The following is a 24,683-nucleotide window of genomic DNA, read 5'->3' on the forward strand; positions in this document are numbered from 1 at the left end:
ACTGTTTACTGTGAAGGTGAGACACAACCAACCTTTTCATACCTCGTAAGTCATGTATTAAAATCTTTGCATAACAAAGAACCAAAATACCTGGCTGCACCAGGAGAAACAGCATCATGAATCATTTCACAGGCAGGAATGGCAATGGGCAATGGTCCCTGGAGCTCTCACTGCTGTGGGTCTATGGCCACAGGACAGGCCTCAGAAGCATGAATGTTGGAAGCTGTTAGCAGCCCATTGTTCTCCAGACCTAGGCATTATGATTTCCCAGCAATCTTCTTAACAGTCTAAGATCACTGAGAATTTTTCATAGCCCTAGCACAAAAGCTACACGTGTTGCAACCCACATAAGATCAAAGCTAAAGATTGGGTAACCGGACTAAAAAGTGAAAAGAAACATCATTAGTGATCCAGTGCTGTAATACAATCCACTGACAACGTGAAAAAATGAAAGAAATGTTTACTGGGCCATAAACACAGTCAAAGCAAAAATAAGCGAGCAGGCCAGAACGCACAACAGTTCTGATCTTACAATACAACATAATAACTCCTGCAGCTGTGCTTACTGTGGCAATGGCCTAAGGGTGAACAGGGTATTCTCTCCTTTCACCAATACCATGCTTTAGAGAGTCAGGTCCACCAGACTTCACCTATGCAGTATTTCCTCTCTTTACCCTTCCAAATTCAGGAAAACATGCAGTGGCCTCAGATTGTTTCTGTTCAAGGAGCTACATTTACAAGTTAATCAAATTTGTCCTCACATACACCTTCATCAAAGAGGCAGCCACAGAACTACAGATCAATCAACTTCACTTAAGTTTACATAAAAATATCAGGAAAAAAAAAAATCAAAGAATTTGTGTGCACTCAGCATCTAACATGGTACAATTCACTGCCTACATTGATTTGGCAAAATACATGGTGTTATTTTAGCATCATCATAGAAAGTAGATAGCCTTGGCAAATAAAAGTGAAGCAACAGTTGTTCTATCTTCACTTTTGCAGCAAAGTGTGAGAGCACTATACAAAACAATCTACAGAACATAATTCAGATACAGCTATTATCAGATCTGTCCAGAGCTGACTGGAAGGCACGTTTCATAAAAGATAGTACACATCTTGCTTCACAAATGCAATGAGTGGGTTTTCTTTTAGTAGAATATTATTTAGCCTCTCATTGAAAAACTCTGTTGATGGAAAAGAGGTGTTTTTTATTAAACTTGCAAATGATGCCAATGTGAAATATAACAGTATGCTGAATAACAGGACTAGAGCTGAAAAATATTGACTTCACATTCTACGCAACTGCTTTTTAAGTATTAAGTAGGGCTTAGCAAGAACAGTAAGCACCACTGCCCTCACTGGGAGCAACATCAGTGTCTGTCTGAGAACATGCAAGACTGGAGATCCAGCGCAATACAAATAAAAAAATATTGCTCTTTCAAAGATGCATTTTATTAGAATAGTAAAACAAGAGTGCCCACTGTTTAAATATTTGAACGGCTGTGGATGGATTGAATAGCTACAACAGGATTATGATCTACTTTCGAGTCATTCCTAAGGCTCACATCACATAAGGCCAGTTCTAGGAAGCATTAAAAAAAAAAAAAAAAAGCAACACAAAGGAAAAAACATAACTTGTAGGTTCTAAAATATATCTGCAACACCAGTTAATATTTAATGGAAGTTGCTGTCAAAGTATCACAGGTCACAGTTTCAGGCACATTTTTCAAAATACCATAAAAATAACATTGTCGTTTTCAACAGATACAAAAATTTCTGATCCTATAAATACCCTACAATCCTTTCTTTTAGCACAATGAACCATTTGGAAATACTTACGGAAAGCGCAATATTCTTTAACATTAAAATAAAAGCTTGATTTAATGGCAAATGTCCCTAAAAGCAATACTAAGTATTTTTCGTAGATTATTATACTCCAGCAGAGATGTTTTAAATTTTACTGGTCTAGAATTGATGGAAAATGACAGTATTCAGTGTCTTTTTTTTTTTGGTTGTTGTTTCCAAATTGCATTCTTTGGCTAGGCTGCACAAGAGACTTCAGAAATTATAACAAACCAAGCAATCAAGTAAAAATCGTAAATACATCCATATGAAAAGAGGCAGCAACTTTTTAATAGAAACAGTAAAAGAACATAACTCCCAAGGCAAATCAAAATTTTGGTCCAACTAGCAGCCTATGTGTTACTTTTCTGTAGAAAGGCACAAATAACACGTTGGTTACAGGCATCTTCTCTCACTTGAATTTTCTTAAAACACAGAATCTCACATGATTACCTGACCCAGAAGTGTGGCATCCACCCTTTCTGAAATGCAAGATTTTACGTCTTTCGATTCTTTTATTTAGCATGGTCCACACACCAAAGTAAAGCTGAAGGAGAATGATGTGTGACAAGGACACACATTACTTTTCCCATCATCACAGGGAACTGACAGGTAGAATAATAATATCTGATATTAAAAATTAATTTCAGAAGCTGACTTCATCTCACAATGAACAGATGTGCTACCTATTCATGGAAAACATTACACTCATTAACATACCTTCATCTAAATACTTAATGTTTTACAAAGGAAAGCTCTGAAGCACAGCAGTAATTAATGTTCTGTTGCTCAGAGTTGTGATACAAACGTCTTCTTCACAGAGTACTTTAAAAGCATGTAGAAAGGCACTTCTAGTTGAGCTTAATATCAAGATTTTATCTTACACAAATACATTTGTAACTGACTACTTACAACGCCTGCTTGTTTTTTGTTTTTTGTTTTTGTTTTTGTTTTTTAAGCTAAAAGTGATTGATCCCTTTCTCTCTAAGCCACTCTGATATTTCACAGGTTCAAAGTCATGATAAGTAGGATTCTGACAGCCCCAAGTATCAATAAGGCCCTCCTATCAGCCACTCTTCTACAACCATCATTTGAAAGCCTACCTGGGCCCTAGTAAAATCTTCTCCAAAGGTATGTTCTGTGCTATGTCACAGCTAAACGAAAGCTTAGCTGTTTACACTTCAGCTCTTAAAGTCTGGAGACAACCATTCTATTAAAAAAATTGAAAGAAAAAAAACCTATCTCCTTTTATACCAAAATATTATATTCCAGTCTGAAACTCCTTAAACAATTTCTAGAAATCTGCTTCTTAGAATCATGTAATTCCATAGCAAACACTCAGAAACACCTGTATAAGTACAATAGCTCTACCAAAGAAATACCTTTTTTGTTTTCAAATGGTAATAAAGATGTACGAACCAATACACTAATTGGATAACTAACAAATTTCCCGATAAAAAGTTATGCAAAGTGCTTAACGACTCATGTCTTCTTTCTCTGATCATACAGCTTTTATGCTTTTACTATCTGAAGAGAAGACAAATCATCAATTAATTTCACTTTGCAACAGCAAACAAAAATTTAAAAACGTAAGCCACTTGGAAGGGGAACTTGATGTTGAGACTGCCTAAATGGAATAGTCAGAGATGCAAAAACTTTAATCTCAGCGATGCTGAGGTTGCTACAGATGCCATCCTTAAAGATCAGAACTTTCTGGTTAACAAACAACTCCTGTTGTTCATTGGGCTTTTGGTATAAATGCTTTACAGGCACTATAGATACGATGATGGCAAACATTGGTAAAAGACACACACGTGCTCAACATAACTAAGGAGGTTCTGAGTACTGGCTGTATTTCCAAACATTCCTGATTCTAACATACCTACTATAAGTTTCTAATTGCTCCAGTATATGGCAAAGAAAGACACTCTTAGGGAAAAAGGGGGCCAAGACCCTCCCATGATACAAGAGATTAAATTAGAAAATGAGTTTGACATCAGTAATGATGATATAAATATAATTTAGTTAGGGGATTCAGAGGCCAAAAGTTTCATCAGCAAGAGTCAAATTTAGCTCAGAGATAAAGATGGGCAATCCTTACTAGTAAGACTACAGTTTCTGGCTGCAGTATCAAGAATCAGCCACCTTCAGTAGGGAACCAGCAGCATGAACAGAAACACTAGCACTCTGATATACAAGCCAACTACCATCAATAGAAATTTTCTGAGAATTTTGTGATCTCCAGAGTCCCTGATAACATGTAAACTAACAAGAGTTACAGCAGAAGCAAAGGAATTCTGGAGCATGGCCATACGTGTCTCCTGTAAATGCAGAAAGAATAAAGTGGGTTTTTTCATTTTTTTCCCCCAGAGGTAGCAAACACCTCTGGGTAGAAATACACCTAAGGCTTTTAATCTGGCATTTGCTAAGAAAAACCCCTCAAATTTATACAGAACATTCTTTGTAGAAGCCTTTAGATTTTCTTTTTCCCCCATCTTTGTAGAAGGGAATCTGCTCAAGTGCTTCTTGAAGACAATATTTCATCCCATTTAATTAAGAATTAATTGCAGAATTCACAACAGATGGATAAGTCATCTACAGAGCCACAAAGAATAATTAGAAGGGAGGAGGAGAGTGAAAGAAAGGCCAGCAGTGGGTGACAGGGTTGTTTTTTTTGAAGGGCTGAAGAAACAGAAAACCGGTGAAAACCATCTTTTAGAAAGCTGACACAGACAAAGAAAACCTGAATTGTACTGCAACTCCCTGCCACGCACAGCCCACAAAGCTTTGCAGATTCCCAGGGTCCTGCAAGAAGAGTACAGAGCAGCTGCTGCTAGAAACTAACAGATTCAGTAAGTGAAATTTGAAATGAGAGACATGCTATTCCACCTATGTTCATCTTCAGTTTCCCTTTTTTATACAGACAAGCATATTACATAATATGATATAATGAGACTTCTGCTTAAAAGACAAAGTACGCACCTCTGCTTTTGAGAAACAAACTCAGTTACGTTTACAGTGACTGCTACTTCACTTAAGATATTTAAATCAGCTAAATCTTAATTATTCCAAGAGGCTTTCTAGTAGTTAGACCTACAGTTTTTTAAGACTCATCCCTACCCTACCTGGTTTGCTTTAATTTTAGTATAAAATTAAACTGTGCACAAAGCCTACTCTTGGTACTACAATGTAACTTGTGATGTTTATTTTAAATCTTGTTAGTATGGGTGATGTGCTGTAACTGGAATGGCATTTCAATCCATAGTTATCAACTGCAAACTTCGTTCATCTATTCTAACTGCTGGTTTTCACATATATATATATATATATTTATTTACATACACACACATATGTGTGTGTGCATATGCACATATTTGTATTTTTTTGTATAAACAGAACCATACTAATTAGAACTTTTAGAAAGGAGTAGGATACTAGGCAGAAAACATACCCTAGGAAAACAACCTTTTGATTCCCTACTGTACCCATGGGCAGAAGTGTATTTCTTAACAACTAAGTTTCGAAGAACTATTTAAAACTAAATCAGCTGCCAGCAACCTGTTTTCAGTAGAAACAGTGCAGAAAGGTATCTAATGACTATTGTAATTAATAAAACAAATTATAGCAGCTATATCTCAAAAGTAAACATAGATTTATTTAACGTGAGTAGGAGTTTGCCAAAACAGATGTTGCAGGTGGGGAAAGCTTTGAGTCAGCTTCTAGAACTTCAAACCTTTCACATCTGCCACAATCTTGTTGTAGATACCCTGCAATCTCCCAAAGTATAGACATCTCCGCAGACACGTAACCCATCCTCTACAGGGAAGCCATGGAGAGGGAAGGAAGATAAATAAGTGCACCTACATACACTTTGAAATCATCTCAGAGAACGTCTGCATTAAATGAGGATTTGCAGAAATCCCACATGATTGCGACTCCTCTAGAGTGACAAATTTCCCCACTCATTTTGCCTCAGAAAGCTGTTTTAGAAGAACATTTTTCCCCCCGGTCACAGTGTAGGTAGAAAAGTGCCACCCCAAAAATAATAACAATAACAACAACAACAACAACAACACGAAGACAGAATCAATAACCAGCATCATGTGTAATCTATGTGTAAAGTAGGTTCCTGAAAGAAAAGCTCCAAGGAGCAGACTATCTCAGAATCTGCGTTCATAAAATCCCTACAGTTTAGGATTGGAGCTCATTATTGTCGGGAGCCAATTATGGTACAAATTGAGAAAAATAATTAAAAAGCGACAAAGGAATGTTGCCAACAAAACGTTCTTTAGAAACATGCTTTAGATGCTTTAGAAACAGCTTTTATAGCCAAACTGATGACTTTTGTAAGCAAGATCATTTATACTCCAGTAATTGCCTATAATTCCTCTCAAAAGCTACACACAGAAGAATTAAACAGAAAATAGAAAACTTAATGAAGGAGCCATTGAAAAACTAAGAGACTTGAGTAAATTGCAATAGGATAACACTTGCAGTGCGTATGACAGTGGCCTATACTTTGTAATAAACCACTGAATTCACAAGCATTGTGAACTACACTTCTGTCGCAAGTTCAGGAAAGAAAAAGACACTACTTTATTGTACTTTAAAGCTACTACTCTACCACACTGTTCTGTAAGACCAGCCGAATCCCAAATTCTTGGAATTCACAAGCAAAGTTCTAAAGAAGAGTATGAAAGTGTTGAAGATGCACCTTTTTACTTCATCTTCCTTCCCTCTTGTCAAACACAAACTCTTCTCTGGTATTTCCACAATTGTCATTTGATTATACGTTACAATCCAATCGTTAGAACCTAAACATTTCTACTGCTCACTAAAGTAAATTTAATTTCTGAAGAAAGCAAAAAAATTAAAAATTAAAAAAAAATACAAGGTACATTTTTACTTTTAGATTACTCACAGAAAATGATTCTTTGCCAAGTATGAAATTATCATCTACCACCTGGAGTTTCAGATCCTTTGAGTCTTCACAGAAAGCATATTCATTCAGCAAATCTCAAAAGGTAGCTATTATGAACCTAAGTTATTTCACATCACAAAACAGCTTTGTTACTGGAAGCTGTAACAAAATGGCAACAAGACTAAGAGTACTGTCCATGTCTACACATTTCCCCCTTTCGTGACCCAACTAAACATTAATAGGAGGGTTCCATGGTCCTATATCCTTTCTCCTCACGTTTTCTTCCAAAGCTTTCATCTAATTGCCTATCATTATAGCTTTCTGGTCACAGATCTCTAACAATTTAATTTGCTAATCTTACAAACTCTGAGAAGAAAGAAATTTATGCTAATACAGCAATCAAGAATTCAGTTCCTCAGATACAAAAGATCATTTCTTTTCCAAATTCATAACTCCATTACTTTCAGCAGCACAAACACTCAGCAGAGCAACATCAAATTGCATATATAGAAGCCAGTATCAATTGGTATTGTCATATTTTCCATATTATTCATATTATTGCATGGATTCATAGGAACACTTTTTTTTTTTTTTAAAGAAAATATACTTGTTCTACAAGTTCATATATACGAAGATTTATTTATTTTTTTTTTACATCCTCTCTGTAATGGAATTCTGCAATATCCTTAATTAATTCAATTTCATTGGGATTCTTTTATTTTACAATAACAAAAACACTCAATCCTAATGATCTAATTTTGTTTTTTCACCCATACACTACATATTACAAAGAAGAAATAATGTGACCTGAGTGGTTTCTGTTACTCGTATCAATTCCCTTCTCACAGGAAAGGCTTCCTTTTTATATATTTTTTTTCTTTTGTACGGATTATAGAGAAGGTTAACTGTTACCTTATCTTAGACCGAATTTAATAATGTTAATAAACATAACAATTTCAAGAGCAAAAAAGAAACTGTTCACTGATATTATAGCTCTAAGTATTCTTTTAAGATACTCATTTCCAGTTAGACGCTAGCTGCCTTAGGGTACGTCTACACCATGCAACGTAGCGTCAAGTAAATGCCCAAGCTAAATATCTCAAGTAGCAGAGTAAAATAAGCAAAATTTGCATTGGTGCGATAATTCTTTTTGCAGTCAAATCTGAGAAATTATACCAACACTGCCAATTCAGAGTTACCTGAACTGTCAATAGTTCTGTCAGGAAAAAAAGCACCATGACTGACACTTCAGAGATCCCAAGGCACTTATAAGGCCGCACTTAAAAGTGCAGCAGTAGGGAGATGTCAACCAAAGTACCAATAAGAGAGACTCCTATCACAATGAAACTTCTCTTAGAAAAATTTTGTGCTGGCTTACATAATGATCAATGCATTACAAGAAAAGGTCTCTAAAGGATTTGATTTCCCACATAGAAAGAGAACAACTGTGTAATCATAAAATAGCGCATAGATTATGTTTACAAAAATTAGTGGTCTGCTTTATTTATTTTTACTGATCCACAGAAATAGTTTACAGATGGATTCCCATTAATTTGTTTGCTGTAATATGAATGTGGCAGAATCAAATTTTAAACACTGCTGCGCTTTGGTCATTGGGAGTCTTTGATGATCTTCTACGCTATTAAAGTCCCTCATCTTACCAGAAAGAGATGGCAGCAAGTGGAATAAAAGCAAAGCCATAACCTTCAGTTTTATTAGAAATGTTTGTCTGTTTTTTAATGTTATGCAATGTATGCATCTATGCATATAAGAGTCAGGCACATACAAAGTGTAACTCCATATGTAAGGCTGGAAGAATTTACCAATCAGCTACACATGAATATATTCTTCTCTACTCAGCAGAAGCAAAAAGAAATTAAAAGCCATTTGTTCTCAACTTCTGGTCAAATGTACCACACACCCAGGATCCATAGTATAGAAGAGATTCGTCCAGCTTAGAATCAGCATTTATAATAGCAGAAGGTCTTGGACAGAGATTTACAGTATATTAACGTAAGCCCTGACTTTCAAGAAGTGTTCAACTAGCTACCAAGGTATTGATAGCCAAAACATAAATTTAAATAAATTGCTAAGGTACATCTTTCCAAATGCATTTGGCCTATATTTAGTACTATAACTTGTCAAGCTCCCTTTAAGCAAATTAGAAAAAAAAAAAATAGTTGGCACATGTACCAAAGAGTTTCTTCTCACTGTTACTGAACAAAAAACTGGTAGAAATGACATTCAGTTTTCATGCAGACAGACTGGAAGTCACTCACTGCCCCAGCCTAATACTAGCAAATACATACTGTGCAGTATCTAAACTGAACAGCCCTTAGAAAAAATACACAGGCTTTCAAATGAATCAAAGCACAATTAGTTAACGTTACCTTTACAATTGTGTCTGTACTCACAATGCTCAAAATTGACAAATGCTTTCTTTTTCCTGAACAACTTCAAGCACTCTATTTAAAAATCAGTGTTTAAAATGCTAACATATTTGGAGATTATTTGCCAAACCATCAGGAAACGTATGCACTAAACTGAAAATTAAACTAAGACGTTTTCCTTTTGTTCTTTCAACATTCAAAAAGAAATGCAGAAGAAAGCAACGCTGGAAACAATCTTTTGAACCAGTGCAGAAAAATTCACAGATCCCTTGCCTTGTACCTTCATAGCTTCAGCCTGTTCAATTTAGCCTCAGAGTGACAACAAACTACTAGTAATAAAATTTCCTGCAGTGAAAAAATGCATTTGCTATCAGAAATGAGAATGAAACAACCTACTCCATGGAAAAAGTAATAGTTTATGACTTAACCAATGTAACAGTAAAGGATGCAAAGATCATACCTTTCCCAGAAGCATAAAATAGTTTGGGTTGGAAGGGACCATAAAGATCATCATTCCAACACCCTATCATGAATAGAGTCACCTTCCTCTACATCAGGTGGCCCAAAACCCCGTTCAACCTGGCTTTGAACACCCCAGGGACAGGGTACTCACTTCTCTGGGCAGCCTGTTCCAGCACATCACCACCCTCTGAATGAAGAATTTCCACCTAAAATCCAACCTAAATCTCCTCTTTTTTTTTTTTTTTTTTTTTTTTTTTTTAGTTTTTTTTTTTTTTTTTAGTTTCTCCTCCTGTTTATAAGCTCCCTTCAAGTACTGGATGGCTGCAAAGAGGACTCCTTGGAGCCTTCTCTTCTCCAAACTAAACAAGTTCAACTCCCTCAACCTTTCTCCATAAGAGAGGTGCTCCAGCCTTCTGGTCACCTTTGTGGCCCTCCTCTGGACCTCTTCAAACAGCTCCATGCCTTTCTTGTGCTGGGGGCCCCTGGTCTAGACGCACTACTCCCAACGGGGCCTCAGAAGGGCAGAGTGGAGGAGACAACCACCCACCTCACCCTGCTGGCCACCTCTCTTCTGATGCAGCTCAGGATACAGTTGGCTTTCAAGGCCGCAAGCACGCAATGCCAGCACTTGTTGAGCTCTTCATCCAACAGTGCTCCCCAAGTCCAACATGGCTGCTCTCAATCCACTGCTGCCCAGTCTGTATTTGTGCTTGGGATTGCCCCAGCCCAGGAGCAGGACTTTGTCGAACCACAAGTTGTTCACATGGACCCACCGCTCAAGTCTGTCAAACCACCACATTCCTTCAAGTATATGTTTTACTCACAACCAGTAGAAACCACGTACATTAACAGTGTTTCATAGTAATCGCATTCAAGAGTCATGTAAAAAAACCAACCTATAGAAATAAATGGAATGACGGAATAAAAATTTTCTTCCTTTAACGGAAGTACAATCTTTAGGTTTAGAGTAAAGAAAGGCAAAGATAAAGAGAAAGCTTAAAATAACTGCTACAGTATTTCACAGTTAAAATAACATTTCATAAAATACATTAAATGCATATTTACTTTGAAAAGGGAAATGCCCAAAAGAAACGGAAATGCCAAAGCATATTGCAGTCTACTTGATAACACAAAAATTAAATAATCATTGTTCAGTAGGAAATTACAAATGTCCTTATTACAGCTTGATAGTGAACCTGCAAGTTGAAATCTGCTATGTTCTTTTAATCACTCCTCATACAGTTTCAGACAGATGCAAGGAACAAACTAACAACATGGTTTACTACTCAGTTATGTAAAAATTTCACTATTAATTTCATAATAAATACAGAATAATTAAGTATAACCAAACAAGAATGAAAGTTACAAAGTTACACAACTTTGTTGTGAACACATATCTACAAAAATAGACTCTTAGTATCCAGAACTTTTAGTTAATTACATTCATTTTAAAATTCCCAGTGATGCAACACAAAGTAATTTAAAAAATAAAGTCCTGAGTAAGAATAAGCTTTCAACATAATTTGACACTCTATCATGGACACCCCCATGAACAGCTGCACGGAAACGTTCTCAAAGGCTACGACCAACACATGTGTGTCTCACACCATTCTAACAAGCCATAGGAAAAACAGTTGCCTCTTAAATAACTGGATTCTACATACACAATAATTACACAGCCTTTATATATGAAAATTTCTTCTGTTTCTAAATTACTTAATAATTGCTTTTTCCTATTCAACATATTTCCCATGGTTAATGTATGTATGTATAAACACAAAGAAAAATGTCTTAGCCATAATTTAAGATGGTTACGAAGAGATTTTAATATCTAATTAAGATGGGTCATTATTTCAAAGAGACATCATTGTAGATTAACTGAATGATGCAGTATATGGCATTGACTCAACTGGCAGCATTATTTTCTTTGAGTCTAGGACAAGGTAATATCCTATGCAAGAGTTAAATGCTTTGATCCATTCTGACATCCCCAGGAATATCTTTTATTGATGCAACAGAGACGCCTGCCAGGGTTTCCTTATCATCAGGATCAATGCTGCTAAAGGTGCTGTATTTCAGATGCAATCTAACAATAAGCTTCTATTTTAGTTAACTAGGGAGCTCCTTTAACAAGTTGATAATATTCTGTAGACTTAATAAAATGATATTTTGGGTAACTGTGCACCACCTAAGTTCTCATTACTGTTTCTACTAAAAAGTTCCTTTCTGTCCTATCAAGTCGTTCTGCTGAGCACAGTTAAACAGTTCTCACAACTCTTCACTCACTCTGCATCAGCAGCAGCCGTATGATTCCTATGAATAGATCTTGATCCTGAAGGCCCTACTCATAGATGTAAATATACATGTCTGATGAGGCTAGTACTGCCTATTAAGTTTGTAAAACATACAGACATGGAATTGTAACATGTTATTATAAATCATTTACATACTCAAAGACTGCAAAACAATAGGATTTCCTGACTGTGATCTATTTCCCTTCCACACTTGCAAGTAAAGCAAATAAACATATCATACTTCATACTTTTAAACCAACATCGGCTCTTTAATACAGTTTACAACAAAATTAGGTAGTCTTTGCAATAAGTTAGAGCAAGCACAAAATAAGCTCTTCACTAAAAACATCTGGCATGCGGATTGAATTTTCAAACAGTTAAAGACTTGCATAATACTCGACATATACAAACCAAAACCAAATGACATAACAGGCTATAAACCTGGTACTTGATCTTGCACTAGTTAAAGAAAAGTGCAATTCCTTCCACTTTCAAGTTGAGAACTAAGAAACTGAAGTTATGAATAGGCAAGGTGTTGGAGATGCTACCACATCCAATACATTTCTATAATTCCCTGTGATCTGCAGCTCCAGTTTCTAAAACCTACGAATTGAGAATGGATGCATCTTGCGCCTGTAAATTTTGTTACATAACATAAAGCACTGGTTGGTTAGGGAACCAGAGAGTACTGCATTAACCACCACTTTTCTATCAGAGTAACACTGTGATGTGTGACAGTGAAGCAGCCACGCAGTTCCTTGCCTCGATCCTCTTGTCAGTGTCAAGGCACTCACAAGCTTCCAGAAGTCTTTGTAATCTAAGTTAATATCTACTGAAAAGATTACTTCACAGATTTTAACATCTTAAAAGTTAAAAAAAAAAAAAATCAGTTTTTTTAGTCTTAAAAATCTTTCGCACAACACAGCAGTTAATTCATAAAACATCTGTATGTTCCGTAACAAATTAAAGCTAGCCTATGGCAAGACATGTTTCAAGTTCCTTCCACATGTCAATGAACATATACTCATTCAAAAGTTTCTGCTGATGATCATACTCATTTGATATAAATAATAGCTTTTTATTTGATTTCAGACACTTAATCTAGTACCTCTTCCTCAGATACATTTCTGCTTTTTAAGTTTAAAGCCTGATTCAGCAATACTGAAACTGAAGGAAGTTCTGCAATTAACATCCTGTACCTCATCCCCATTATTGTAACTTAACTGCTGTCCTTGTTTTCCTTCTCTCTGTCCAATCTCTATGTCCTTGTTTATTCATACAGTTATTACCTAGATCCGTCCCTGACTTCTACTTCCTGAGCATTGTCATTTTTCTTTTTTTTAAAGCTTAAAGAAAGTAGAAGTATACGGGGGTTGAATAAGAGCATTAAGTCAGGATAGGAGTACAGAGTAAACCAATGTCTTCCAATCTATTTTTTGGGTTCTCATAGCCCTACAAACTTTTCCCCGAGAGGCAGCACCCAGAGGCAAATTTAAATCTCTCTCAGTCACTGCACTTCTGTTCTACACTCTACATTCAATGCAAATAGTATAGAATTTGAATCACTAGGTTGGAAAACAGGCATAGTTAGGATTAAATTTTCAGTTTTTTAAGAATAAACTCTTGGAAAACACTCAGGATATATCACAGTAAACTCAAGATCATCTCAGTAAGGCCACAGGCTAAAAACTAACACACTAAAATACCTCTGAAAAGAGTCAGCTAAAAAAAACATTGCTTTGAATCATTTTAATCTATTATTCTAAAGGCAAGCAGCATAAGCACTGTGGGCACTGAGCAGAACTCTTATCTATCTCCCACAATAAGCTGACACTTTCATCACCAGAACACACCTGTGTTTTGTCTTTTTTTTTTTTTTCCTCTCCCTTTTCAGAAAAGGGAAGGCAAGACAGATATTACCTTAGCCTTCCTAGGAGACTAGTTCAAGAAAAAGCAAGGGCTACAATGAAGCAACAGTTGCAGGTAAGTAACTGCTCAGCCTGTCTCCTTTAATCTGCAAGCCTAAACACTAAAGCAAGCAACACAAAGTTACAGCTTCTTAGACCTCCAAGAAGGACGGTACTCTGCCACAGAGGATAACTCTTTTCAAGTTAACCACAGAAATCAGACTTTCATGAAAAGGCATCGTATCTACAGGAAAAGCAACTCCCAAACTGTCCAAGAAATCATAACAAAGCAGACTACAAAAGCACATGAAACAGTTTTCAGCAGAACTAAATTTTAAAGAATTTTCATGGTAGTTCTCAAAACTTATTGGGTTACAATCATTCAAAACAAACCAGCAGAGTCTGCATCAAAGTGATGCAAAGTGATTTCAGCACCTTAAGCCAAAATAATTTCAGAGTCTCTACTCCAGTCTCAGGAATGTGGTTAGATGCCCAACTATGGAAGCAATTTCTGATATCCTCTCATCTTCAGAATTCTTTATCAGCTATTTTGAGAGTTTCCCATCTGGCAAATCCAAAGTAAACTCTAATTTTAGCTGCTCACACCCCCCATGTATTATTCACAGAGGTTACACATCAGAGTTCCCTTTGTACTTGTGGATCCCAAACTTTATCAGCAGCTGAAAACCACCACGCATCCTTCTAGAGTTAAAAACAGAAATAGTAGCTTGGTCTATTTCAAACACTGCAGCCTACAGCTATTTGATGTACTAATCTTGAAGAAGGTTAGATAAAGAAAAAATGCTTTTCTTTGTTAATTAGCATATTTGTTACTACAGTAAGGTCTTAGAAATTTATCATCCAGTTTTGAATTTATAGAAAAGATTAAGCAAGCAAGTGATAAACAGCTGGAAAATGTGCTTAAAACAATCTAACTGCTGAAAACCAGCACTACCAAGTGGCACCAATGAAAGTGTTTCAGCAAGATTATTATCGCCAACAATGTGACAAATTAAATCCCGCAAAGTACAGAATGGTAATAAGACAAAAAAAAAAATCTAGACAGTATTTCAGTTTCAGATATATTGAAAATGCTGAAGTACACACTAACATAGTAAAAAAATAAGTCCTGAAAAGACATCTGAACTGTCATTGAGGGGGTGGGCATTCTTTCTAAACAAGGAACTCAAACACTTACCCAGATTTCAGGTCTGTAATTCGTAAACAATTAGTAGCATCCAGGCCTACTTTTCCATTTCTCACCACACTCGAAATGAATGGTGAAAGAGCAGGAGAAATTCTGTTCAAGGCAACCTCAGGAGACATTGTAGCGTTCTCTCTTCCTTTTGTCTTCAGCTGTACAGGAACAGTAAGGGAGAAAAACAACTTTAAAGTATCCTACTTATTTGGTGTAAATTCACATACATGTACCATGCCAACATCAAAGGAAAAATAAGCTTAGCACTGTAGCGATCAGGAATTGAAGTGTACAGTTAACTTTTTTCTCCTACCTCCACAGTGATCAAAGAAACCCATTTATTCAATTCAACATAAAGAATCTTTAAACCTAGACTCCTTTAATTAAGATCCTATCCTTATGAGAAAGATAAATCAAATGGAAGGTCCTTCTGACCATTCACAGCCTAGCTGTTCTTGTAAGCATTCCCCTAGAGGCTGTAATTGACGAGCCACATTTGTTCTGCTTCTACTGACATTAACTAGACTTACAATACTGATTGCAATGGGAGTGCTCTCTCTACACATTTTCATTTGTAATACAACTACAAGCATAACCATCATCAATATTACATTCACAACACTTCACTAAGAGCTAGACGGAGCATTCTGTGCTTCCTTCAAAGACTTTCCTATCAGTGATACTACCATCCTCTGAAAGGCATTCACAGTCACAAAACAGATTGTCTAACTGCTATATACAAACTTCAAGCACAGCTTTTTCAGAAGCACTTGCAATTGCACGATCTTACGCTACATCATCGAGGCCACTATAAGCACACTTGTTGCTTTTTAGACTAAATGCAGGAGCTGATCTTGTTTGTAATTTAAAGTAGTCTCATGCTGAAAGCCTACACCATGGGCAAAACCAGGCTGTGGCAGAAGTGGAAGAAAAAAAGGCAAACAACCTATCTAAATGCTAACAATATATTTACTCATATTCTTGGTATGTTTAAAGTTCTACCTGAAAATTAACTGAATTTCAGTTTTACAAAACAGGGCCACAAGTGACTCAGCATAAAATAAAATCACCACTGCAAATTTGGGCAGAAGGTCCCCTAACTTAACTCTGGCCATTACAAACTCTTTATTATTCATCTACATTCACAAATAACAATGCACATGGACTGCTGTATTCACATCTCTCTGTTCTTCCTAGCACTCAGCTTACAACCTTCAGTTGGTAATTAATGGATCTTCTGCAAACTGATAATTCTTTCCAGCAGGTAGCATCATTAATCATTTGAGCTATGTGTTTTGTTCTTATGAAAGCCATTCACAAGGAAGCAGTATAAGTGAGTCTTCAGGAGAACTTATCCTAGTTACTCTGAGTAAAACAAAGGCTCTGCATTTTCAGATGAACAAAAATACCCAGGGATTTCCTACAAATTGTAATTAATAGTTTCCTCCACTTTATGGCAACTATAGAAGCTCAAGACTGAATATCCATACACTAATATATAACTTGCTCTCCTTACATGCATGATATAGCACAACTGACAATGGGCAGCCACTTACACTTGCTTGGCAGACATTTATGGCCACTCAGGACACTTCCTCCCTTGGTTACAGCTCTATCAAACCCCCTGCCAACTCACCCAGAGACACTGAGAACACAAGCTCAGAGTTGGCCTACATCAATGCAAAGACCAATGACTGAGCTTGAACAGCTTAAAAAAAAAAAAAAAGAAGAAAAAAAGAAAAAAAGAAAAGAGTTTAAACTAGAATGACAGATATTGCACAAGAGTGGCTAACTCTGGGCATGTTTTATTCCATTGTGTTTTACTCTACTGCAGGGAGAGTAACTTCAGGCAGCGGGGCTGATGATGGTAAGGCCTTCTTAAAGCACAAAAAGCATGCTGAAATAGAGGCCATCCTAGCATTTTCATATACAGAGACCTCAACACTAGTTCTGATTATAGGACATCCTTCAAGGAAACTCGGATATGAGGGTAGAATTGTGACACGTGGAGATGCATGTGGTGACCAAAGGTGAAAACAGACACTTTCCAAAGTGAATGATAGGGTGATTCTTTACCTTTCCACTAGTGGAGTACGCTGGTATTCTCAGCACAAGGCGCCAGGAGCCCTGAAGCACAGCTCCTGGCTTTATCCCATCGCTTCTTTAAGACCCACAATACCTTCTACATCTCGAGCCAGCTATCACACAACGCTTAAAGGCTCCTATTGGTTACATTCACTCATATTTTGTATGTGAGTGTATTATTTCGTAAACAAAGGGATTTACAAACAGTAACAGAACTGTATCGTTTCCATACAGTTTTCAGTTTCCAGTTTCCACAGACATCATCTTTTCCCCAGCTTAACGGCCCGGCAGCGCTGGGAACAGAGCACAGACCAAATTAACCCAAGGGAATTAAACACCAACAAATAAATAACCCACGAGGCAGTTTCCCTCCCTATTTGAGAGAAGTACACAAGCGAGCAGCGGGACCCTTTCTGACTCTGCAGCCACGAGTTCAGGTCAGTCGAAGGCAAGCTCCGCAGCGAGCACACGGAAACGAGCGTCCCCACCGCCGGGCCAAAACATTCGGCACGGGTTCAGCGTCGCACAGAGAGGCGCTACGGATGAGACCAAAACTCTCGGGAGCCTCCTGCGCCCGCCCCGCCGCCCAGCTCTGCCCGCACTGGGCGGGGACGCCCGGCGTCGCTCCTCGGCCCCGTCCCGCTCTCCCCCCCCGCCGGAGTCGGGCCCTCGGCGCCGTTCCCGAGGCTCCAGCAGCCACGTGCCGGCCCCGGGGCGGCGGGCGGGGCTGACCGAGGAGCCCGGCCCTCCGCCCCAGGATGTGCTGGTGCCGGTGCCGATCCCATCCCGGCCCCGCGCCGCCTCCTGGCCGGCTGCGCCCCAGGGCCGGAGGAGGAGGCGGGAGCAGAACCCGGGCCGCCCGCCGCCCCCCCTCCGGGGCCAGCAGGGGCGCTGGCTCCCGCCCGCCCCTCCCGGGCCCTCGCTCGAGCCCCGGCCCCGGTCCTGGCCCCGCCATACCTACGGCGGCCGAAGCGCGGCCCCTTAGCAACGGCCGCGGCCACGCGCCCGTCCCGTCCGCCCGCGCCCGGCGTGCGCGCTCCCGCCCCGCCGCGCGACGTGCGCGCCTCCGCGCCCCGCCGCCGCCGCGGCTCCCCGGGGCGCAGGGGGCTTCGCGGGCCTGGGAGCTGGCGGCGGCCGCAGCGCCTGGCGGATCTTCTCGCCGCGCAGCGTGGGGTTAGAGCGGGGGAGGCGAGGGGCCGCGGGGAGGCTGCAGCCGGAGCGGCGCGGAATTAGCTGGCGGGACGGGGGCGGGCGGGAGCGAAGAGAGCGGCGTCCCGACAGGCGTTCGCCAGGGGCGCCCCTACCGGCCGAGGCCCCCCCTCTCGCCCGCCCGTCGCCGTGGCAACGGGCGAAGCCGCGGCGCGGCCCGGCGCGGAGTCCGGGCTCAGGGTCCAGGGTCCGGGCCTCGGAGCCGGTTTATCCGTCCCGTCCCCAGCGCCATGGCCGCCGAGGTGGCGGTGGTGGGATCGTGTATGACCGACCTGGTCAGGTTAGTACCTGGCGCGGCGGCACGGAGCCCTTGGCGCAGAGGGAGCTCTGGCCGCCGCGCCGAGCTGCCGGGCCCGTGAGGGTCAGCCCCTTTGCTGGGAGCCTCAGGGAGCGGGGAGACGGGCCTCGGTCAGCCGCCTCCGCCGTGAGGGGGAAGGGAGACGTGGGTTTGTGGTTTCGGCTGTGCTCGGGGGCCCGGCGGCGTCCTGGCTGGAGCGATATGCCCAGGAAATCGTGTGCTCCGATACTCGTTATCAGCACGAAAACGATTTGAGAAAGGTAAATAAATCCGATCAGCTGGAAACGCGTTCTCAGTTCAAAGCGCTCGTTTCTGCCGGAAAAGCGAGAATGAAAGCTTGATGTTGTAAAGAAACTGAAATTAGGTCTGTGAAAAAGTAGAACGAAGCCCACTGCTGCAGCCCACTGTTATCTGACAGAGAGAGAAGGCCGTGAGCTATGCGTATCCATACAGGTCGTAGTGGAAGTAAGGAGCCCTAACAAAATCTAGCTCCTCTGCACCACAGAGTGGGTTTTCAAACTATGAAATCCTTTTTGAAAGGGATGTCTTCCTTCTTTTTGATTCATCCTTTGGGAATTTGGGGCAATTAGGTGGTTGGGCTTCATTGTGTTTTTCCTTCTTTCTTTTTGTACATAGGTAAGGTTTCCAAGGTTCTAATAAAAATTAAAGCAGACAAACTCATGAAAGCTCTTGGTTCCCACAGCCCAACTTTATAACAAATACTAAATATCAGGAGAATTCAAATGAAATTGCAGGATTTGATGATGATGAAAATGCTAATTCAAACTGCCTGACCTTGTTGGCCCCAGTACACTTGCAAATCACTCCTTTATTTGCACTATATTAAACACATCTGGCTTTAAACTATGTATGCAGAGTTGGTTAAAATAGGATTCAAAAATGTGTGTGTCTGGACTGCATCAACGCATCCTGCTGGGAATTCTGCAGTTAAAAACACAGTTCCTCAATCTGAATCAAGAGGCAGCTACATTGACGCCTGTGGGGCAAAGAAAGAGTAGAATACATGATTAGAAGATTATGCTGAGGACTAAATGCAATGTAGGCATAGGCCTGCCTTGCAAAAACTCTTAAATAATCATAGAACCTGTATCAGAAAATATTAATTCTTTATGTGATTTGCAGAATACACTGCAGTTTAGCAGGAATAATAGTTATCTTGGAGGTCAGAGTAAGATGTTGTAGAACTGATCTTGACATTATGTGGGTCTTGTGACACTACTGAAACACAAAACATGGCCCTTTATTCTCAGAAAGTTCTTTTTCTGTCTCTCTAAAATGTGGAAACAAAAATGATCAAAATTTTGCCAGCTTAAGCACTACTGCGAGCCATGGGTTTGGGTGCTTTCTTGACAGTTAAACAAAAAGCAAAGCAAAGCACAAAAAAGAAAAAAAAAAACAAAAAACCACCCAGAAAACTCCCATGCTTTTTGGCTTCAAGTTTGGTGTGATGGAAATACAGTCACTTGTTTGAAACCTTATTAACAGGGCATTCTGTAACTAGAGATTAAACCATTGGTTACAGCCATAGATGCTGTTACAGTGAGATTAAGTGGTTGTAAAAAAGCTATTTCGCTTTTCAGTCAGCTGAGAGGGTTTCTTAACTGAACAAATGCTATCACAAGAATGTATCTGACTCACCATTATTAGCCTCTGCTTTAAGGAGCAGTGAAGGGCTTTTTATTAGCGATAAGCTGATTTGATTCAACTGAAAAAGAATGGATAGCTTCATTCTTTGTTATTAGCGTAGGATTTCAGGCACTTCATAAACCAGGAAAAAGAATGGGTTTAAATTTAGCTGGCAAATGTTTAATCAGGCTGAAATCTCTGGGTGGACAGAGTCTGAATGCAGCCAGCGTTAAAAATCCTGGTCAGATTACCTGAAAGCATGGGGCTGTGGGCTGGGATGCCTCTAAGTGAGGAGCAAAGTTATGAAACAGAGAATGATAAGCAAACTTTATTATAAAGCTACCAGGTTGGAATCCGTGCTAGGAGTCTCTCTTAACTGTCTTTATGTCTGCAATGTAGGGGGAGCTATATTTAGTAGGTTTAAGGCTAGGGTTCATTTCAGCAGGAACAAAAGAGCGTCAGGTTTTCATCCGTTTGTCTGTCATTTATGCTGATGTTTTAGTTTGGAAAAGTCACGAAGAGCAGTGCTCACATGTTACATGCCTGCCTATCACCCATCTGAAGAGACTGAATAAACTATGAGGGTCATGCACTATGAGGTCAGACACATCTTTGGGCACATTGTGGTCGATAGTCTTATTCACTGCTTAGAACTGAAACCTATCTTTCCTAGAATAGAGGCGTACTGATTGAGGCTGTGCCAGAGGCACTGACAGTGTGCAACATTGGCCTTTCAGAGTACAGTCTTCACCCTCTTTCTGGAAAACTAGAAACTGAGGGTGGCAAGCATTTAGTGGTAAGCATTCCTAGGTCTTCAGAGGCAAGGTACTGAAAATCCAAATGATATGCCTGAAGCTACCGTTGAACATATGGTAACCAGATTCAGCAAATAAAAAAAGTTGCCATATAATGTTTTTACTCAACACAGTAAACAAGTAATTTAAAGAAGCATAACCTCTGTGTGAAATATGCAATCTGAAATTTGCTAAGTCTTACATAATGAATGAGAAGGAAAGGAGGCCTTCTGCTGAAGGCAGTATTCACATGTAATTTTGAGAAATAATCAAATTCAGAAGAAAGGGTAGCGTCCCTTAAGATTCTTTCAAAGAGAAGGAGCCCAGTGGTTTGCTTTTAAAATACTGTTCTCATTGGAAATTCTTTTCTCATTGTCCTGTAGCGCTGCAGTGGCAAAATGTGGGTTTTTTAAAGTGAATTTAGTATAATCAAAACAACCTCACGTACATACATGCAGTAAACCACACTCTTTTGGCTTAACAGGACTAGGAACAAAACATACTTGTGGTCACAATCACAATCAACACTTCATCGGCAATTCCAGACAACAGTAGCAGAAAACAAAAACAGCATTATTCTATATGATCTAGATATCAAGCCAGACGGGTACCATCCATAGTATTATTTAAATAGTTTCTGTTCTGACTCATATTTGCAGTCTGATCGTGGCAGTGTTTTAATTCATACTAAATCAGGACAAGACTAAACATATAAACCAATGAGAGTCAGACACACTAAAACAATTAGAATAAACAGGAGAAACTTTGGCATGGCAATTGAAAACAGCAAAAGCAAGGAACAAAATGTAAGATGGAAAAAGTCTTTAGATAGTCACAACAGCAACAGTTTTTCACTTGAATTCAAGAGAATGAGACGACAGCCCAAGTGCTGGAAAATGATGTTTGTTAGGATGTTCAAAATTTGAAGTCTTAGTTTTTTGGTGGACCTTAAGCCTTCTCTCAGATTGCTTATTTCCTCTAGGGAACAGAATCAGAAAGTAGGGCTTCAGGCCCCCTCTTGTAACCATTGCCGTTGCAACAAGCAAACCGATTAAAGGCATTCACTGAAAGAAGACTTGGTGGAGAAAGCACTGACCTACAAAGTAGTATGTTGCCGGAATGGACAGTAGTGACAAATGTGTATCTGGAATTAACATCCCAGAGGAGTCTGCTGGGTGTGTCAAATCACCTTCACTAACAGAGCACAATCTCTGCTTTTGCATAATGGCAAAGTTACCTCCGTTGGTGAATGAGATTCTACCTCTTCCTCTTAAGCCTCTCCTGGTGGCTACTGTCTGCTGAAGTGCTGCAGTAAATGTCTCAGCATCTCATTGGAAATCCATGATCTTAAGCAGTGTATGTACTTTCTTAAAGTGCAATACTTGGATCACTAATTTCAGCCTTTTTCTTTTTTGCAGGAATATGAAAAGGAATTTTGTTATGTTTCTTTTGAGGTAGCAGGGAAAGTCTCACATAAAACTTTGCTTTGTTTCCAGGTCTTTCACGTGTTCTCAGTTCCACCATTTCTCATACATGCAGTCACCAAGTTTCAGAGTTTCTGTTCTTTCATATATTTTTTTCTGCTCTTCAGCTTCTCCTAGCAGCAGAGAAAAGTGTTCTAGAATCCTTCAAATCCATTCCATTTGTGTTTTTGTTTTTATCTGTAATGCTTCCCCTGCAGCAGCCACTCCTCATTCTAGTCAATCTGCTGTTGCCAGCAGCATGGGAAAGCACAACTGTGAAGGAATACAAGCTTAGTCCAGTTGAGGAAATTAATCTTTTGGATCCAGAGAAAGGCATCAAGGCATGAGAGAATGTGTCATCTGTGAATTGTTTGCTTTATGTAATAGTGAAAAATCTGGGCTTGATTTCAGAGCCTCGTCTTCTTCTCTGACCTAGCAAAGTTTTGGATCTGTAGTAAACGTAGGATGTGCAGGCTCTGTGCTTTGTTGTTCTGCCCTGATTATAGAGGACCTCTAATATGGTTTAGAACAAATCCCCTTTGACTTCTCTTGCCTGACAAGAAGAAAGCTGCATCCTAGGGGAAAAAAAATAAAATAGACAGTAAAAATCAGGTTGATGAAATTCTCAATAACAGACTAAAGGAATAAAATTGTTCTATACAAATATAGTTTTGAGTATCCAAAATAGCTCAGACTCTGCTTATCTGATGTAGGACCTGATTGATCCAAATCTCATTCATATCAGAGGAGGCTTTCCAATGCTGCAAACTGATGTGAAATTGTCTCTGCCCCCTGAAATAGGAATGTTTATTTCAGAATGCAACACAGTTTAATGTTTTACTGTATTAAAACTACTGAGAATTACATTCCACTCCTGAAGAGCTTCCATCAAAGTTCTTCTAGCAAAAAAAAAAAAAAAAAAGTATAAAATACTGAAGAAGAGAAGGTAGGGAAATGTCTGGCTGGATTTTACTTAAAAACACAGGATGTCTAAGCTGAGGCCACCAATGACTTCTTTTAACCCATTATAAGAGCTGCGTTTGCAGCCAAGTTTATAAACCACGAGGAAGAGACAGTGTACCATTGATCACAGCTGGCACTTTCTGAAACAAACTGTTGTTTGTGTGGCAGAGGATGCTGTGGGTCCTGTCTGAGAAGGACTGGACATCTTAGAACACCTGCTCTATACTTGTCTTTGGTTCTTATCCATGAAAACTCTTTTTCTCCCTTCTTTATTGGAAACATGGAAGTTTGAAAAGTCTTGGGAAATATAGATGTTAAACTACATCTTTTAACTTAAGGTGTTTTTTTTTTTTCATCTAAGTGGAATAAAAGAGTTGCTTTCTGGATTCCATTTAATTGAAATCTCATGCCCTTTCATTTTGGTGTCTTTATTTTGTCTACTGATCTACTGTGTACTGCAATTAGGTGATGTCTGTCCTTCCAGACAATAATTAATATGATCCTTAATTTTTAGATTTACCTAGTTCAGGTTAATAATATGTATTTAGTAGTGCTTTTGAGCTAAAGAATGCTTGTTACAGTACTATAGTCAGGCCTGTACTACATAAATGCCATATCTGAAGTAATTTCTTCGTCTTCCCAGTAATCAAAAAGTAGCACTGCTTGTCCTACTGTGCACTTGGAAAAGACTTTGGAGTTCCTGGACCAAAAGTGAAGGGATTTGGCTTTGTAGAAAGATAGAGAAAAGGTGGAGAGAAACTGGAGGAAGGTTTTGAAAGGGCAAAATGATAGGCGTGAGGTTTTATAGCAGAAAGTGTGAAGAAGCTGTGGAGCTGAGGCTGAGAAAAAAGGCAGGGGAACTACAATCCTAACAGCTACAGCTCCCCAGCTGTCCAGAGAGCCCCTGTTTTTCTGCTTCTCTTTCTGCCAGCTCAAGCAGAGCTGCCTGCTTGTTTTCTACAGTTTTCTCACATGGCTGCTTGGCGAGGCTTAGGAAAAAGCTCTGTTCTAGTCTTGCTGTCTTCTCCCAGCAACAGCATTTTGGAAGATACAGCACCCAGTAAGTCCTCTATTACCTCCTCCTTCCCATGAATGAGTTCCCAGATGTCTGCTTCTGTTCCTACCAACCAGCTGCAGTGTCTGGTCTGTTTAAGTTTGTAAATTGCTTTGAGATCCTTTAAGATGAAAGGTTCTACTTAAGTGAGAT

General features: G+C 39.4%; 2 protein-coding genes and 1 long non-coding RNA gene across 5 annotated transcripts in view; 1 reads left to right on the top strand and 2 right to left on the bottom strand.

Moving 5' to 3' along the window:
- Positions 1-18,210, bottom strand: part of BABAM2 (BRISC and BRCA1 A complex member 2) — a 159,875-nt gene extending 141,665 nt beyond the window's left edge. For both annotated transcript variants that reach the window (XM_085219400.1, XM_085219399.1), the window contains exons 1-2: positions 18,060-18,210; positions 15,018-15,175 (exon numbers count right to left, since the gene is read on the bottom strand). In XM_085219400.1, coding sequence (XP_085075526.1) covers positions 15,018-15,145 — 128 coding nt within the window. In that variant the 5' untranslated portion in view covers positions 15,146-15,175; positions 18,060-18,210. The remainder of the gene's footprint in view (positions 1-15,017; positions 15,176-18,059) is intronic.
- A 127-nt stretch (positions 18,211-18,337) lies between these two features.
- RBKS (ribokinase) overlaps positions 18,338-24,683 on the top strand; it is a 66,458-nt gene continuing 60,112 nt past the window's right edge. The window contains exon 1 of one of the 2 annotated variants that reach the window (XM_085219402.1): positions 18,338-18,591. In XM_085219402.1, coding sequence (XP_085075528.1) covers positions 18,542-18,591 — 50 coding nt within the window. In that variant the 5' untranslated portion in view covers positions 18,338-18,541. The other variant, XM_085219403.1, reaches the window with a different exon arrangement.
- LOC146544912 (uncharacterized) overlaps positions 19,317-24,683 on the bottom strand; it is a 31,894-nt gene continuing 26,527 nt past the window's right edge. The window contains exon 4 of the long non-coding RNA XR_014882042.1: positions 19,317-23,088. This is a non-coding gene — a long non-coding RNA (uncharacterized LOC146544912). The remainder of the gene's footprint in view (positions 23,089-24,683) is intronic.

Source organism: Meleagris gallopavo, chromosome 2 (genome assembly GCF_905368555.1).
Source record: "Meleagris gallopavo chromosome 2, MGAL_WU_HG_1.1, whole genome shotgun sequence".
Taxonomy (NCBI): domain Eukaryota; kingdom Metazoa; phylum Chordata; class Aves; order Galliformes; family Phasianidae; genus Meleagris; species Meleagris gallopavo.